At 45.2% G+C, this 18,259-nt stretch overlaps 1 protein-coding gene across 4 annotated transcripts in view; it reads right to left on the reverse strand.

Moving 5' to 3' along the window:
- Positions 1-2,172: 2,172 nt before the first annotated feature.
- The window catches only part of LOC136106072 (ligand of Numb protein X 2-like), a 31,077-nt gene continuing 14,990 nt past the window's right edge, over positions 2,173-18,259 (reverse strand). For all 4 annotated transcript variants that reach the window (XM_065846106.2, XM_065846107.2, XM_071813408.1 and 1 more), the window contains exons 3-10: positions 17,317-17,543; positions 15,724-15,920; positions 14,037-14,405; positions 11,571-11,753; positions 10,317-10,491; positions 9,930-10,140; positions 5,487-5,645; positions 2,173-5,027 (exon numbers count right to left, since the gene is read on the reverse strand). In XM_065846106.2, coding sequence (XP_065702178.1) covers positions 4,892-5,027; positions 5,487-5,645; positions 9,930-10,140; positions 10,317-10,491; positions 11,571-11,753; positions 14,037-14,405; positions 15,724-15,920; positions 17,317-17,543 — 1,657 coding nt within the window. In that variant the 3' untranslated portion in view covers positions 2,173-4,891. The remainder of the gene's footprint in view (positions 5,028-5,486; positions 5,646-9,929; positions 10,141-10,316; positions 10,492-11,570; positions 11,754-14,036; positions 14,406-15,723; positions 15,921-17,316; positions 17,544-18,259) is intronic.

An 18,259-nucleotide genomic window follows, 5' to 3' on the forward strand; every position in this document is an offset into this window, starting at 1 on the left:
CACGTTTTCTGGTTTCTCTGCGGGCAGCCCGTGAGGAGCAGCTGCTCGTACTGCTGGGTTGCAAGATCCCGCTTTGGTCTGGTGGATCTGAGAAGCTGTGGTGTGTGGTGGCACAGGGTGTGCGAAGACTTCAAACCTAGGGGATTTTTTAATCTCTTGCAATATAGTTCTATCATACATTACACCTCTAAGTGGGAAATGAACGGAAGACCCGTAGTAAGAGCATGAGTTTCTCTTGATTTAGTTTTGACTTTTTTTTTACAAGTATCTTCCGCTGCTTTACTTGTTATTTAAAACTGTCTTAAATCTTTGCCCTGAAATAATATGGTTCCGAAATGTTACGTATTTTTTGTGTTGCAATCTCGCAAGTCTGAGTGTCCCGTGAAGCTTACAGCCTCAGCGACTCGAGCCACTATAGCACTGATAACAGCTTTTCTGCAATGACACCGCATTTGATGAGTCATTAACTGCAAAACCTGCAGGGCGAAGGAGAAAAAAACCAGGGTTTTGTGTTTGTTTTTTTGGTTTTAACGTAGTTTTTTAAGCGTGCTTTGAGATCATGGGAAATGTGTGTGCGCTGAACCAGAGTTAAAGGGCAGGGCCAGCAATCAGGCTTCAAAATATTCCTCCCTCTGCAGCCACAGAGGAGTTGTGGTGGAACAACACCGGGATTTAGGAGTGTTGGCACCTCTCCTCGGTCGCCTGTTTGGGCACGAGCTGCAGGGATCTGAGGGGAAACCTCGTGGTTTCGCTGGATTTCAGCTGCCGTCGCCTGACAGCTTTCGGAAGCCTGGGCTGAACCTGCTGCGCTGTGCGCGAAATCAAACCAGACCTGGTGAGGAGGATCCAGGAGTGCTTGGTACAGGCCCCTGGAAACACACCTGTCTGCAGTGCAGGGACAGATGTGCCCCTTCTGCTAAGTTCAGGTTTTGGGCCCAGTCAGTGCTACTTGTTCTGTTTTTGCGTGTGAAGGTGTATGTGGTGCCCCTGTACGGGTGACAGAGCTGTTCTGCATCCACTCCCCTTGTCTCTTGCTCAGTTTGGGGAGGTGACAGAAGCTCCTCAACCTGTAAATAGGCACAATTAATGGTGATCACATCCACTCTGCACCTGAGCTTAGGGATATGGGGCTATTGAGAGGGGATGGAGAATCCTGCACTGACAATTCAGTGATGCAGCTTCCTTGTGTGTGCTTGGAATGTTTTTACAGATGGACCCAAGCCCTTCACTGTTTCTAGCAGGCTTATGCTGCCGGAAGGGAAATAGTTTGAAATGGTTTGATTTTAATTAACTAAGTAGGGGTGAAATGTTTGCCTTTAATGTATTAGAGAAGTCTAACGGTGGGGCTTTGGAAATAATCTTTACTTGCATCACACAGGTTTCATGGTCGTGTTCCCTGGGGAATACTGAATGGCAACTAATAATTCTCAGAAAAGAGGCCGCTTCTTAGGCCGGGGGCATCAGTATTTGCATTGGACTAAAGCCGGTGGTGAGAAACAGGCCCGTGTGGCACTGAGCGCAGAATGCCCCGGGGGCTGAGCACCTCACGCTTGCACAAGTGTCATTATGCAAGTGCCAGCTCTGGAGAGAAGGGGGACAGTGTCTCGGGGAGCCCGTGGCAGGTCCTGCTCCTGCCAGCAGGAAACGCGCAGAGCGGTGGGGAGAGGCTGACTTCGGTACAGCTGTGCGGCCTGCAGGTAACGCCAGTGGTGGCTTTCTCCCAGATGTTTTGCTCTGCCCGCACTGCAGCGGTGGAAACCCCAGCAAGAGCTGAGCCAGCCCCAGCGCAGATGTGCGATTCCTCTGGGAGCAGCAGCCCCAGCGCTGCCTCGGAGCTGCTGAGCTGTGCAGCACACTGAGTCAGGGAGTTAAGCCTCATTAAATAAAGCTTGCTTTATTTCTTCCTGGGTGAGCTTTTTGCTCTGGTCAATTCCGAGCCCTAGTGGGCTGCAGCCAGGAGCAGGGGCACAACAGTGGGAGGGTATGTAGGATTTACTATCATTCCGTTTTTTTTCCCAGTTGCAGTGTATTTCAGGACAGGGAGAACCAGAAGCACCATTTCCTGCTTCGCAAGGTCACTTTCTTGGAGAAGTGTCTGTTGTTGAGGTGCCTTATTCCGGTGGTTGTAGCCAATACACTGGAAGGAAAGGTTAAAAAACCACATGGGACACGTTTTTCAGTCATATTACAATAATTTATAAAGGCATCAAAACAAATTCAATATCTATTAACAAGCTGATCTTGGAAACAATATTTAAATTACTAGGACATTTTGGTGAAGTTGAAGGCACCTTGAAACAAGATGGAGTAATAGCAAAAATCACGCTGCCTTCTGCAGCATCCTCTTGGCTTCTACATGGCTTTTTCCTACTGTACTTTCTCCGAGCGACATTTGGTGCTACCCAGTAGGAATCGCCCTCTCTCTACCTACAAAAATATTTACTGTTCCATACCAGGCACAGATTCTGCACATTGATTGGAAAGAGACAAAAATTGCTTCAGGCTTTTCTGTTCCTTTGTGTCAGACAGAGGTTGAGTGACTAGTTTTCCACAGGCACCTTTCTGACTTTGAGTTATTTTGCTTTCAGCATTCAGTAGCAACAAAAGGAGATAAAAAAAGGTCCCAGAGTCCAGCTGGCCAGGCACTGTTCTGCTGTCAAAGTCCAACGCGGTATTTATCGACCAAACAAAGAGGCCACGCTGTGTGCCAGGGAAGTTTTTGGATCCAAAGCTGTTTCTGTGTAACAGGCTCTGTTAACAGGCCCTGCTCGGTGCTGCCAACAGCCAAAGAGAGTCAAGTCACTGCGTATAAACACCAAAGTCATCAAGCAAGGAACGCTTCTGCTCTGCAGTAATTGCTAATTGCGGAGTAGCCAGCCCTAAGAAAAGCACTGCTTAAGACAACAGGCACCTACCTGCAGCCAGTTTACTACAAGAAGGAATTAAACATTCATTCTAAGTAGCATTTTTACAGGCGAAACTCCTTTGATTCTGATAAGCTGAGCTTTCCCTGGAAAGGGACAGCAGAAACAGCATAAGATGAAAGATCTCTCAATAAAACCTGCTCTGAGAATGATCAGACATTTCTACTGCTGATTAACAACCTGCTAAAAGAGGAGGGAATCAGTTGACCTGCACTTTCCGGGTAGGCACTCAGCAAGTTGTCACAGGTCAAACCAACCTGCCTTGGCTTTAATTCTTTTACTCTAAATTGTAACAATAGTGTGGATTTGACCTGAAGCCAAGCAGGGCACTGTCCTGCAGGTCACTTAGTTCAGTTGGTCCCATGTGGCTGAGGTGACCAATGGCCCTTGGGGCTCGCCCTGATCCAGCGAGGTGGTCGCTTGCTCCAGCTGCATGAGGGACCAGAACAGAACCGCAGGAGCTCAGCGCACGTGCCTGATTACCTGGCTCAGGTACGTCCTCCTCCCCTGCCTTAATTCTGCATCTGATCTCTGGAAACTGGTAAAAATAAGCATCCTGGGACAGAGGTGTCTTGTAACAAGCCTCTTCGCTTCATCATCTGCCTGCTGTAGGAAAACTTGGTCATTTTATCAAGTCATAAAAGCAGGAAATCAAGCTGAGGAAGGGGATGAAAATTAAACAAGTTCCTTATCTCTGGCTACTGTGACAGATGCACTTGATTCCTTAACAAAACCGGTGGCAGTTTGGTAGAGGCCCCAAAGGAGGTCAAGGCCTCAGCTGTAACCAGGCTGGTCTCTGAAACCCCACAGTGACACTGTGAGCGTTGGTGCATGTGAGCTTGGAACACCCATCATGTGATTAGCACGTGAACAGCAGGTGGCTTTTCCACAACTTGGACCAGGGACCGAGGGCACTAAGAGTCTCATGTGTCCATCACGTGCAATTTGACCACAAGCCAACCACTTTATTCCATAAATATGACCTCCTAAGAGACCCTGCTCTGAGCTCTCCTGCCAGGCAGCTGCTGCATGGACACCTCTCAAGGTTCCTCCTCAAAGCTGAGATCTTTGGGAAGCGACCAACATCACACATAACTTTGTTCTACAAGAACTTGAATTTGTATCTTGAGAACTTTGTATCATTGTTATATCCTCTGTTCAATAAGAATGAACTTTGTTAAAGTCACACTTACTTATACAACATCAGTTAAACCGCTTTTGCTGATACATGTGACAGTGGTTCTTTATGCAGTCTAAATTGCCCGTTCACAGCATATGCAGTGGGATCCTAAATTGGGATTCACAACAGCTACCTGCTGGAGAACCTTCACGTGGGTCAGTGCATCCTGCTAACCTCAGTGCTCTTCTGCTGTCAGCCCTGAGAGCTACAGTTGGTTCTTTATTGTATAAACACATTCATTGGGTGTAAATACACCTAAGAATATCAACACTGGGGTCTACAGGAACAGCTTCATTAGGGCCCCATCCTTATGGTTTAATTATTGGCTTTTAAAAGCACATATAAAATAACTCATTGTCCAAGAATGGCAGTCAGATCAGTAGCAGAACTGTATTACGCTAGCAGGGGAAATCGGGCAGTTGTGCCTGTTTTAACCTGATCATATTGAAGGGAAAGCAGAGCTCTAAAATTGAGCAAAGCGCCTCAGAGGCGATTTGGAGAGAAACACTGGAAAAAGAGCTTTCCCTGCAACACCACCCTAAAGAGCTTAAATGAGCCCGGGAAGCCACAACAACTGTTCAGATTAACCGTTGCTTTGAATCCAACCACCAGATTTGTTGATAACCTCAGCACAGCAATGACACGTTTTCTGCAAACAGGACACCAAAAGTCTTCCGTGGCAATTCACTGCGGAGCAGGAGTTCAGCAGTCCCTTGGTCTGTCACATCTTTAGCTTTGTAGGATGGCCAACTGGTACATGCAAGTGTTGGGTGTTTAGTTTGAGCTTTCACACGAGACTTCCCGGCCAGGACACCACAGTCAGCGTCACTTTGTTCCGTTGTTCCTTCAGCATTGGGATTAGTTCAGAGTTGCTCATTCCTATTGCTGGCACTCCATTTACTGCCACTATTTCATCTCCACACCTAATCAGAAGATGAGAAACATGGTTGTCAGTACTTAATTATTGTTAACACTGTACCCTAGGACCCCGAAAGTCATCTAACCCACCCTGGGCCAGCATCATCAACTCCTTGTTGAAGCAACATTTTCACTTCAGAGTCTGAGATTCATCTCGAACATTCCCTTTCCACTTCTATCATCTTATTACTCCATTAAAACATTACAGCCTTTTAAAACAACCGTTAATTCCTTTAGTTGCACCTCTATAGAGAAACCAAAACACTCACTCATGCAGAACTTGGTTTGTTACAACTTTGGTAACAGTATTAACTACACAAATGAGCATCTAAGAATTAGAAGTCGTTAACTTTTAGCTCTGCTTGTTAAAAGGGTAAAAGCCAGCCCCTCTGTAAAACACTGACATAAATACCCATTGCGTTTCCAACACAAACACAGGGACCTGCAGGGGAGCTCGTACGTACTTGAGTTTCCTGTCTCGGAAGGCAGGGGTCCCTGGCACGATGGTTTTGATGAAGAACGGCTGGTTTCCTTTGCTCTCCTCAAAGCCTCCAACAATGCTGAAGCCCCAGCTCTCCAGGTTCCCTTTGCTGAGGACAATATCCTGACAGCAGTGGAGGTGGCTGTGGAGACAGGCACGGGCAAAACCAGAGGCAGCTTGTTAAGTGCGTTTCGAAGACTGATGACCAGGAATGTATGTTTTCCCTTCTGGAAAACGCAACTAAGTACCAGTCTCATATTTATTTGGGGTTTTTTTTAAGGATTTGAGGCAACCCCTTTGCAGGGCATTCTCAAATCTAAATACGCCAGCCCTCTGGAAATCTGCTTTCAGTATTGTCAGTATTGTCAGTGCTAGCTTAAGAGGCAGCCGAAAATTACCATTACCTGAAAGATTCATTAGTAACTTCATTAATTGTACTAATGGACATGCACTGTACTTGCGACAAACCCAAACTGATCACAAACAGCAGTTACACCCATGCAATTAATGAGAATGGAGCTGCGTGCTACGTGCTGGGTACAATGGAGGCATTCAGCAGCTGCGTATCACTGATGGAAAGCAAACACGGGAGGTCCGGCAGCCTTTCCTCTACTAACAAGCAAATCAGAGTGTGAAAGGTCTTTCCTGCAGGACCTACGCCTGGGATTGCCACGTACAATTTAGTATTGGGCTCCTCGGAGATGCCAGGCTGCTGGTTTTGAGCTGGTGTCCTCTCAGCAAGCCTGGGGTGTTCTGCAGCGCCAGGGCTGCCCTGGAGGATGCGACACACAACTGCTAAGAGCACTTGCTCCTGCAGTTTGCAGCACAAAGACACACGAAGCCTCTGACGAGGAGCGCAGAGAGCTCACAGGTCACGTTGGCTGGGTGAAACTGCTCCCACCGAGCTATTCCAGCAGCTAAACTTCTCCTAATAAACGGTTTTGCCCCAAGGGCTTTGTTTGAGCAGTTCGCAGATGAGTTTCAGATTTCAAAAGCCTTCTCAGTTAACTTCTCCCTAGGAGAAAGATCTAATTATCTGCTTTGAAACTGTAATCTACTTTTGTAGGAGTTCTTCACACATAAACACTGGAAGACCCAGCTCTGGTTTTCCTCTCCTGGCACCACACAAGTGTAAAACCACAGCTATGAGAAGTGTATGTGATGGCTACTGCAAATAAATAAATAGCCCAGGGAGCGAGAGGGGTGAGCACCAGGCAGCACAGAATACAAATCAAACCATTTTTCTCCAAGAGTTGGAAAAAGCTGTTGGCTGGAAATCATTTTTTCCCGTGAAATGGGTTTTTAGGAAGAGAAACATCGATTTATTATATTATGACTGTGGGAAAATAATTTTAGGCTTCACAGAAAGGTGAAGTTTTGCTCCAGATAAACCTCAAGGGAGGAGGAAAACTGCTTTTCCACGCCCTCTGAATTATCCCTAAGCCACACCGTGCACAGTTATTGTTTTTGAGAGTCAAAGCCTTTACAGAGAGAAGATAAGTTTATCTGTAAACTTGGTATTTCTAGTATCTTTAGGATTCAGTGTGCAATGAATTGGATGCACATCCCCTCCAAACCAGCATTTGGAGATGGTATTTCTTACTACCAGTAGCTGGTATTGATTTAACATAATCCTATGGAGAAATCAAGTAAAATTCGTATGCTGTCTTAGGTGACATAGACAGTGATGATGATAAACATTGAGTAGCAGTACGTTGTAGCCTATGATTAGCTTTGAACACTCACCCCCACCAATTAATAACAAAGCAAAGAATAGAAAAGGAGTAAGTTTACAAGGACAGCAGAGCTACCCACAGGTGTATTACAAGACCAAAAATGCAAGAAGGATACTGGCCAGCTGGTTCAGTACAGCCAGTACTAGTTGCCTGAGGCTAGACTTTCTGGAAAATATTACTACACCATCCCTCTTATGTTTGTATCTTCATTGGAAGTGTGGAGCACTGGCTGTGGTCAGAGGTGGAAGATACTCCAAGCGTACACACATTTCAGAAACGGCGCGTCACCAAGACAGCAAACAGCATTTGACATCGACAGAAAACCACAGCTAGGAGAATCAAGGCTGGAATCAAACACTGCGGGCTCAAGTTTTGCAATGACCGCATACGCTTCCCTGACCTGGAGCACTAACTGCAACTCCAGCCTTTCTGCAGAAAGTTCAGCTTCAAATCAGAAATACCTGCGTTTCCTCTAAGGAGGAAAGGATCTTTCTGATGGATCGGAGTATTAACTGCAAAAAGAAGCTAAACAACCCAAAAATCACACATGCCATCAGCAATAAGCTTTAAAGTTCCACGCTGTACCGCCAGATGCTCTGTAATAGTGTTCTAAGGCTATGTCTGCTTTAGCAGGGCAGCCCGGAAGGAACAGCTCAGAGTGAAACAACTGGTGCTGAGGACACAAGTTCTAGTTTGGGTACATTTCAGGGCATTTTCTGTAATCTCGTGTTGCACACGGGGTCTGTTGGTGCCAGACTGCAGCGGGCTTTCCTCTGCAGCACTCCTGGTTTAGTCCTCTTGAACAGGAACCTTGTTTGTGCAGGTGAAGGCCTCTCTGTAACCTGAACTACAACAGCAAGTGAGGGCACCTGGGATTCTCTCTTCACGTTCCTGAGCCAAACTAAAACACTGGTGTAGAGGTACCCTGAACATTTCCAGGTGACCAAGAATGGTGCCATTTCAGTTCACAGATTCTCAAGCAATAATTGAAAATAATCTGATTATGAAAGCCACAATGTCAAATATAAATACTTAGCTGAAAAAAGCAGATTTCTTAGTGACTTTAGGGAAATAATTAGTTCTGTGAATGACCAGCTAGTTGCTACCAGGTCTTACTGTGAGCAGGTGGAAAAATGAGTGAGGAAATACAAGAATCACAGCCATTTTTATTACTGGAAATAAGAAGGAAGATTATTGTCAGATCCTGAAATGAAATAACCTTGCTTCGTGCCTTCTGACCACCCTCACAGCCACATAAGAAGAGCAAATTCAGATGCATGAATTCAGGTCAGAGTAAGAAAGGAAGAGTGAAGAGCAGAAAGGGCACCTGAAATCGTTGCTCCTCCTTCAGCAAGGTACGGTAACAGTTAAACTAAGGGCAGCCAACAACCAGCAGAAGAAGAATTTCAAGCCACATATTAAACAGCAGGTAATGTCAGGATACCCTTGAAATGAAGGCAGGTAGCAGATGAGCAAAGAGTCCCTGTAGCAGAAAGTGTGGTGGAGCTGCAAGCCACCAGACATCCAAAAAATCAGAAAAGGAAGAAGAGAGAAAGCACAGCCAGGTTTTCCCATGGGGAGCAAACACCAGCCAGCATCTGAGGGTAGGTGCTCGGGTTTGGGCCGTGCAGGTGCAGCTCGGGCTCGTTCATACCAGGCCTGCACAGAACAGGCTGATTCCCCAGGCGAGCGGAGGAAATTTGTAGGACACTGTTGAGTATGAGCCAAGTTACTGTCGCTCGAGACAAAAGGCACCTTCCCTGGGCTGTTTTGTTTAGCATTAGGCTGCTAAGTAACACAAGGGCAAGGTAACGGAGGCTTTGTTAGTATTTCTTTTTTCAGGTGCCTCAAGAAACAAGGCTGTAAATAATCGGAGCTTCCCACAGAAAGGTTTGGCTTTGCTTGTTCCACGTGCCTCTCCTGCGCAATCCTCCTCCAGTCAGCTGGAATGAAAGCAGGCTCTGCCTCGCACAGCTGAATGCATTTTGATGGAACTGCAAAAGCGAGCAAACCAGGAGTTCACCTCTCCAGGAAGGAGACAGAAATTCAAGCTTTCGAAGTCTCAGCTGTGTCATCTGGAACTTACCGTGTTGCCGCTAAAATCTGTGCTAAGTCTACAGTCCAAAGCTTTGCAGAAGGAAAACTCAACTATCCAGAATAATTTCTGCTTTGTGCTATAGATGACGCAGTTTTGACAGCCAAAAAGAACTGGACTGAAATAATGCCTGCCCCTAACTGAGGTTATCAGATCAGAAACTATACAACAGCACAGGTATCTATTTGCTTCTGTTATGCAATCCAGAAAAAGCCACAGACTGATTTCAGTTAATGATATTTTGGCAGAGACTGTATCTGTGTTGACTAAATGTCAACTCAGTGCCTCAAATGCCAGAATCTAAACTTCTTATTTTCTGTGTCAGTTCTCTTAGAAGAAAAAATGTTTTCAGGAACTTCTGACATATGGTTACTGTCCAGTGGAAGCTGGGAATGATGGTTCACACCATAAAAAGCAATGGAAGTTTCTTATGCATTCATAATACTATGATCTCATTGACAAATAAGGCTTTCCAGTGCCTTAGAGCTAAGTGAGAATACCAGTCATGCTTCCAGGTCAACCAACAAAGCAATTATTTGTAGTGTTTGAGTGAAAGTCAACTCTGTGATTGAACAGAGTCACCAAACAAACGTACCTGGGCAATCCGAGCCATGTGATCCAGAGGGGAGACCAGCTGAATCCTTGCTCCTTGATGTCCAGAGACGGCTCTGCCGAGTTCGCTGGAATTATTTCCAAGGCTTTCAGTACGACTGAGTGGGAAGCAGCATTAGATTTCAGTGCTGAGACAGCTTCACAGTAGCTCAGGTGAGTCAAATCAATGCCATTTATGCTCAAAAGTACATCTCCTGTTGATTAAGTAAGATAGGATTATTACAAGCCTTTTGCTATGAAGCCCATTTCTGCTTCAGGGTCTCAGATGGAACCCTGTTCCAGCCTCACTTTAGTGTCCCAAGTCCAACAATCACTAAAAAACCCAAACCAAACAGTTCCGAAAGGATAAAGGGTCTCAGAGCCTCCTTACCTCGCTTGATTCTGCCATCCCTGAAGAGGCATCCAATGGGCTGCACGCTCGTTACATATATAGGGAGCTTGTTTTTGTTATCCCTTCCGCCTCCAATTGTTATTCCTAAAGATTCCTTTGGTTCCTTTTTTATTGCAACTGTCTTTTCATGACTTGCATATCCCTGAGGTAAATCCTACAACAGAATGACAGTACAGAATGCAGCTTTGTTAACGCAATTCACATGAGACGCCCAGATCTGGAAGAGAATAACAGAAACTGTATCTTTGACCCAGAACATTTCAGCAATATTGCTGGGTGGAAAAGCCAGCTTCTCATTTACTTGTTCTGGGTAGAAATACTACCCTGTGTTTCCAAAGTGATACCACGGCTGAGGCGCTGCTCTCCTAATGATCCACCATTAACTTGCTGTAGAGAGATGCTCACCGAGGAGAACAATTTTGCGCTGAGGAACAAGCTATGAATTCATTTCAAGGCCATTCATATCAAGCAATTAACCTCTCTCTGACTACTACTAAATGTTTAGGTTGCAGTGGAAGCACATGTTATAGCATATGCTATAGAAACAGTATTCTAGGATTTAAATCAGAGACCCACACTCCAGCCATTTATGACAGCTACTTACTAAACCTCAGAGACTTTTAGACACAGAAGTCTAAGCAGATTTGGCACGTTTTCTCACTCAAATGAAAGTTCTAAACAGAGCAAATCTCTCTTGGTACAACAGGCTGGTGATTCTCCTCTTGCTCAGACTGTTTCATATAATATGCAAATAAATGACATACGCATCGCTGGAGTCACAGGAGCACTACGGTGTAATTTGTGTAGTTTGCACTTCTGTGCCATAAAGCCCTCTAGCTCCAGAGCAGAGGCACAACTCAGTGTCGTGTGCGGTACCCTGAACACGTCATGCTTGATGAGTGTCAAGAAGCCAGTCCCAAGCGTCTCATGGATGGTGTTAGAAATTTCCCATTGCCCTTTCCAGACAAGAAAGGATGAAATGCTGGTTTGGCATCAACAGTAGAGACATTAGAAGAAATTTTAACACATTTCTCCCTAAAAAACACTGTTTCCCAGAAGGTGACCAATGTGCAGTTCTCCAGTACCAAAAGCCACAAACCTGCTTTTCAATAGCTCAAGAAGAAATGGAGCTACTGATCTGTCTTAGATGGTAAATCGCCATCACGGAGCAAACTTAATATATCTGCTGGACCAAGAATAACCAGCGCTTTTGCCGTTATTTACCAAACTCACCTTCTGGTAGTTAGATTTTCGTCTGTAGTGATTCTGGTCTAGTCGTCTCCGATGGTGCACGGGACTCCCTCCGTTGCTACTGCTGCTGCTGCTGTTATTTGATGTGCTGCCGTCTTCTACCGGGTCCGAGAGCTGTACGCCTGGCTGCCTCAGGACAACAAAGTTCACTCTGGATTCAGTGGTCTGCCAGGAGAAACAAAAAGAGTGTAAATAAAATAGATAGAAAAATAAGTTAGGAATTCAGAACAGCCCCTGACATTTGTTGGGGGGAGAGAAGGGTTGGCAGCGGTTTCTCCAAAGGGTCTGAAACAGGGCTATGACACACAAGGCAATGTTTTGGCAAGAGCCACAGAATCCTACAGTGTAAAGAAAAAAGCAATTAGCAAATGTTAATCAGAAGGAAGAGGAGCAGAGGCAGGCTTCACTCATGCCTCCCTACCTGCACAAGTGCCAAACGAAAAGGGATTATTCATTCCTCCACTTCAGTACGAATAACCAAAATAGGGTATTGTATTGTGATACAAAATGAACAGAGCTAGAATGCTAACTGGTCCACATGATGGATGACCGTGATACAAACTGGAAGCTTTTTCTTTATTGTAAAGAAACTTTTAAAGCTCTTTCCCTCCCAGCTTATGTACCACATCTATTGTTCAACATCTCCCACCCTTTTTTTTTTCCCAGAGTACCTGAAGACATGACCTTTTGTCTGAGATTGCTGCCAATTAAACATTTAACCAGCTGGATGTCTGGCCTTGGCAGAACTACAGGGAAAGTATTTGCTATTGTTACTGCTCTTCTAATTTGGTTTGTTCTTGCAGATAATTGGACAAAACCTATTGTGAAGGACTCCAGTGGGGTGAGGCTTGTGTGCTCGCTTGGGGCATTTCCTGCAGTGGATGAGAGAAGCGCGGGTGCTGCTCTTGCTTCTTGACACGGGACCTCGTTCCCCTGGTGCCACTGCACTGAATTCCCTCGCCTCAGAAGAGAGGCTGCATCAACTGTTTTCTTTTTAAACTAGTACAGGAGAGTTTTGTCTTCTGAAATGGAATTTAAAGCCTCTTGCCTCAGAAGTCACTTCAGATAGAGCAATGTTTTTGCAGACACATCCATGTCTTCATGAAATAGATTGTAAACATGGTGTCCTAAGGTGGGGATTTGCCCTCCCCTTCAACCAGGAGTACCAGACTATGTACTGGCTGTGCAGATCTATGTAGCTGTAAATGGTACTTTACAATGCAGGTGGAAGGACTCTTTTCTGCAAATGGTTTGCAATCAAAGTTAAAATATGTCTAACTGAGAATTTGAATTAGTCTTCAGAAGAACTGATAACGTATGAAGACTGGCACAGTTTTACACAAATGTCACTTGAAAACGAATTCCATCCCCAAACCTACTGAAGCTGGTTCTGATACTTTGGTTACTGATTTCAGTGGGATCAAGACATAGTTGCTCACATGGGAGTCGTGTTTGCACATTACAACAGAAATACAGCAACACTAGTGGGATGCAAACAAAATTCTAAGAGGCCATAGAATGGAATCACATACATAACATTAAAAAGGATCTTAGTGCTGGAACTCTGCTTTTCTGTTCTCCCGTTCCACTGCACTCCTCTGCCGATCACCAGGAAGAGAACGGTCTCTCCCTCACTCTGCTGACCTCAGATCCTTTCCGGAATATAAACAGTATGTGATGAGATGTATTGTGTCAGGATCTTTAGATAAAAACAGAAGCTGGAGGTCACCGCCTAGGGAGATGAAAGAATTTAAACTGATCTACATGATATCTGTTGCACATGTAGCAATCCTTAATCCTTAAGCAGAATTCCTTGCCTACTCCTTTCACCAAAACATTTGGCATGCTGCAACAGGAGCACCCTTCTATTGCACAGGGAACGACCACCTCTCTTCTACCCATTGAGTATTTGAGAATGTTTTTAATCTGCGGTGCCTCACATAGTGTTCTAGACTCCTTTCCCAAATGCAGGTAGAATGGTGAGAGAGTACTTCAAATCAACCAGCAGGGTTCTATTTTGTGCTGCCAGCCTATCGCATCTCCCAGCAAATATCTTTAGGTTGAGTGCTTGAAGCACAAGCAGCTGCCCTGGTCTCTCTTTGTCGCCGCTGCACGCGTCTACTCAGGGCACACAAGTATTCACTCTGCAAAAAAGGCTCCAGCCTACACCCCACAGCCTTGGCTGAACCCAAGTGCCATGAGCCACGGCCTCACTCCAGACTTGTCAGAGATGACTCACGATGGATTCCCACTCTTGGTGTTTATCTTCATTTGGAAGCAGTGCTTCCCACACATCTGCAGGGAAGTAATTTTCCCAAAGAGATATTTCAAGGATTGCAGTTTGCTCTGGTGTGTTCTGTTAGCCCCCAGGTCAGAACAGGAGCCCTGCCATCAACACAGGCAGCTGCAGAGTCATTAGCCATACAACCTCACCGTGTCATAAATTACCTGGATTATCTGTGCAGCAGTCTCAGGTGTTCCTTGCCTCAAATCCTGGCCGTTTATTGACAGGACTCTGTCATTCCGACTCAGCTTTCCATTTTTGGCTGCCAAACCTCCCTCTAACATATCTAGAATAAAAATCCCTGCCTCGTCTGTTTTCCTGATCAGTTTGATTCCCAAGGGTTCGGATCGGTCTCTCTTTATTAAGGTAACATGGATCACTTCCCGATTCGTAGCAGAAGTGGAATCCTGCTGTGCAGTCTTGTTGGAAAATCCCTTCTCCTGCAGGACCATGAGGTGGAGAACAGGACCTGGGTGGCGCAGGAAGGAGACAGCTTGGCAGTGAGTCACGCTGCTGATGTTGACGCCATTCACCTAGAAAGACAAACAAACCAGAGTCACTAATCAGAACCTACATAATTTAGGTACTGTCCGCAGTGTGGAACATCACAGAGTTGGAGACGGGATGTACGACTCCCTGTGCAACGCTGTGACTGAAGCAGCTGCTTCTGATGCACATTAGAGAGCAGAGCTTTCTAAAAAAGAATGCAGAAGTAAGCAGATTAAATTAGACCATAATTGATGGTGAATAGCTGAGGATGGGGACAAGACAGGACATCTCACATAACTAACAAACCTGAAACTGCAAAATATTCAGTCATTTCATCCACCCCATGGCAATGCAGAACTGCTTTCCGTTAACTTCCAGCTTTCAACACACACTTGGAGGAAAAGACTCAAATTGGAGACTACCTGTCCTCACTTTTAAGTTGAGGAGTGGTCCATAGTCTACAAGCTTCTGGAATCATCCGTCTAATCATGCTTTGCTTACCAAGGTAACTCTGAGAAGTTTTTGCTTTGTGTGTTGTCACATAACACTACGTGCAGTCTTCTTTTAGGATGTTAATAGGGCTATTAAGCATGGGGACCTGCCCTGTTTACAGCCCAGTCAAGACTGAGACATGTACAATTCAACTGGATAAAACAATTTAATCTATTGCTCTCCAAGAAACCAACCCAGAGACTGCATCAGCCACTTGTGCACATGGGTCCACCTGTCCGTACTGAAGTCCACAGTCCAACAGGATAATTAGGTCTTTATGGCTTGTGAAATGACGGGGCAGCCATCGCCAGGAGGTGCTAACAGTTCCCCTGCGCGCAGGCTTCGCTGCCATGCGCCACTCATCCCGATCAGCCTGCTGCAATGCAGCGCGATGAATCTGGAAAGTAAATCTGGCCGTGGGTCAGCACGGTGCGAGGCTGCTGCTCTTTATTACTCACAGTACATATCTGATGCTTGCTTCAAGTCGTAAGGCTGTAAACTTTGGACCTGCCCATGGAGAATATGCAGCTTAAGCAACATAGTAGAGCAAGCAATTATAGGACTTACTAACTAGAGCAGAGCAGTGGTGCTACCAGGTGAAACTTATCAGATACAAATATTTTTTATTTATCCAATATGATCTAAATTTCAAAAAGCAATCAAAGCTGCAAGGTAAATATGACTGGAAGGAGCCTCTAAAATCTGCTTCTCAGCCCCAGCAGATACACAATGCTACTGACATATAAGTCTATTCAGTGCTTTAAAACTCTCAGCTGCAGAGATTTCCCAGTTTCTCTAAACAACTCTCCTCTCTTGGCCCTCATGTCAAGTCAAGAGAAGCAATGGGACTGCCAGTGGGGTTTTACCTACCTCAAGAATGTGGTCCCCAGGTGCTATTCTTCCATCCGCAGCAATGACAGAATCCCGCAAGACTTCCTGAACGACGATGTTTCCTAGCGGGGTGTCTTTACCCCCAACTATCCTCATCCCCAGCTCTTCCTCCGGGTCTTCTCGGTGAATTTCAATTGTGTTCGTTTCAGCCACAAGGCTAGTTCTCTGAGGAAGGTCTGATTGTGGAAATGAAGCAAAAAAAAATAACATATTAATAGAATTTTCCTTCACATAGCACCACCAGATTTGTAGCACTGGCAGGTTGTGTTCAAAGTAGTGTCTGGAGGGAAAGCAGCTAGCAGGAGAGGAAAGAATAGGTCAGATTAAAAACTTTAAAAGCCTGTTTCTTTAGTTTCTCCAGAATGTTTCTCATCTTCCCTTAGCTTACAGCAAATTTAAACTCTTTCATTATTATTTCTTGAGTTTTATTAAAGGGCATTCAGTGTGTTTCACTTACCATTTAGAGATCTATTTTTCTACTATGACAGCTGGACTACCAGAAGCGCACACATAACAAATGCCAAATTCCATGATGCCCATTAGAAAAGGGAACTCCTGAGCTGTAATTACTGGTCTGCTGTTGCGGTGACTTCACCACAGGCAACTTCCCACCTCTAATTTCCTTTCTTCCTCTTTTCCCACCACCCCCTTTTAAAACAGGAGTGATGTTTACCTATTTCACAGCATCCTGAAGACTAAGCAATGCTTCTCAGACACTTTGAAGATGAAAGTCGTTGTTAGCAAGTCATAATAAATCTACAAGCGGTGCAACGCTGAGGCAGGCCCAACGCTAAGGAAGCCAAGCGTGCTGCCTGTCAGGGTGAAGTGCAGTTGTCACACAGGAGATGCACAACCTGGCCCAGGTGTACTTCGGGAAAAAGCCAACAGAGAAGTAAACTGACCTGTGTATAAACCCCGACACGGGCACAGCAGCTGCCAGCTCCGGCACCTGAGCACTTGGAAACTGAGATTAAGTGTGAAACAAAGGACCAAGATTCCACGCTGCTGCCTTATAACAGGGGTCGAGACAAGGGGTTCTACACTGAAGTGGAGATGGTTACTTTTATCTGCAAGGTTTAATCCAAACACTAAGTTATGCTATAAAAACACACCTCACACCATTAGGGAGGCACTGACCGCTCCAGGAAATTGACTGTATATTTAGCTTAAGATTAAGAAGAAGCTGGAACATTGCCTAGTCACTAATTATTTGGCTTCTGTAAGTGCTTGAAGCACTCCATGTTCACACTGACAGGGACTGCCTTTGTTCCTACAAATAATGCTGCAAACATTCACTGCAGTCTAACAGAGATTCTCCACATCGTTTTGCACAGGCAGTTTTGCGCTTGTGAGCAGATCCCACCACACCTGATGTGTGTGAATGTGTGTCCCTTCTGCTCGAGGACAAGCTGAGGAAAGAGATTACTGCAATGGCTACTAATGGCTGAATAGCATTGAGGATATCTAAGAACGTTGCGGGATACTTTAAAAACTGAATTGTCTGAGAGGATTACCTCATTTTTATATTATAAAAGTTAAGTACATAATTATATTTCTGTATCAAACTCTCACCTTCTTCAGTCTCCTCAAAAGCTGGATTAACCAGCCCAGGCTCTGCAGTCGCCAGCGACACCACGGCAGCTGCGGAGCTTTCTGCCACAAGGGACGACCCTCCGCTCGGTACCTCTGGGTCCTTGGGCGTGTTTGGCTCCACCTTGGCAGGAGGATCTTCCTTCCCTTTGGAAACGGGATTCTTTTTCCGCTGTAGTTCAGATTTGTATTTCTTGAAACCAGGACACCTAGGGAGATTGTCAGGGACTGTGAGTGTTTAGTCTCTGCCTGCGTGGTTCACCCAGCACATGCAGGCTCTGACTGACAAAGGTATGTGAAGAAGCACGTTCAATCTCTTGTCAGATGCAAAGCTCGTATCATAGATGCTTAAAATTTATTCTCATTTGACCTTCAGCTTCTACTTTTATCAGCTTAAAAGCAGGCTTGTTATTATATTACTTTTAATATTATTAAGCAAATTATTTTAAAAAGGGGAATGCAATAGGAACCGGAGTCTCCCTTGCTAAATATTTACCTGGCAAACACTCAGTGAAGAAAACAATACCTCTTAAAATATAAGCGAATACTTAGCTTGGGTCTTTTAGAGATGACTGTGAACTGTATCTCTATGCAAAGGAAGTGGCTCAAGTTTCAAGCTTAGCCTTGAATCAGGCTTTGTTTTTAACAAACCAGTAACTTGCAGCAAGTGAGGCTTGCTTTTTGTTGTTCCTGAATGAGATCTGACCCTCGGACAGCATTCCACCTCCAGTCCCTGCAGGTGGCAGCTCTACTTGAATTGGGACAACTTGCAGGAGTTTATAATCCCACCGACTGCTCCCCACACGGAGGTTCAAGACGCACTTCTCCATTCAACAAAACGCGCTCTGTATGCAGCGTCACCACAGCCAGCCTATCTCGGCAAAACGAGTGAGGAAAAACAAGCTCTTTTATCAAGAGTACTTAT

The sequence above is a fragment of the Patagioenas fasciata genome, chromosome 11, assembly GCF_037038585.1.
Source record: "Patagioenas fasciata isolate bPatFas1 chromosome 11, bPatFas1.hap1, whole genome shotgun sequence".
Classification (NCBI taxonomy): Eukaryota; Metazoa; Chordata; class Aves; order Columbiformes; family Columbidae; genus Patagioenas; species Patagioenas fasciata.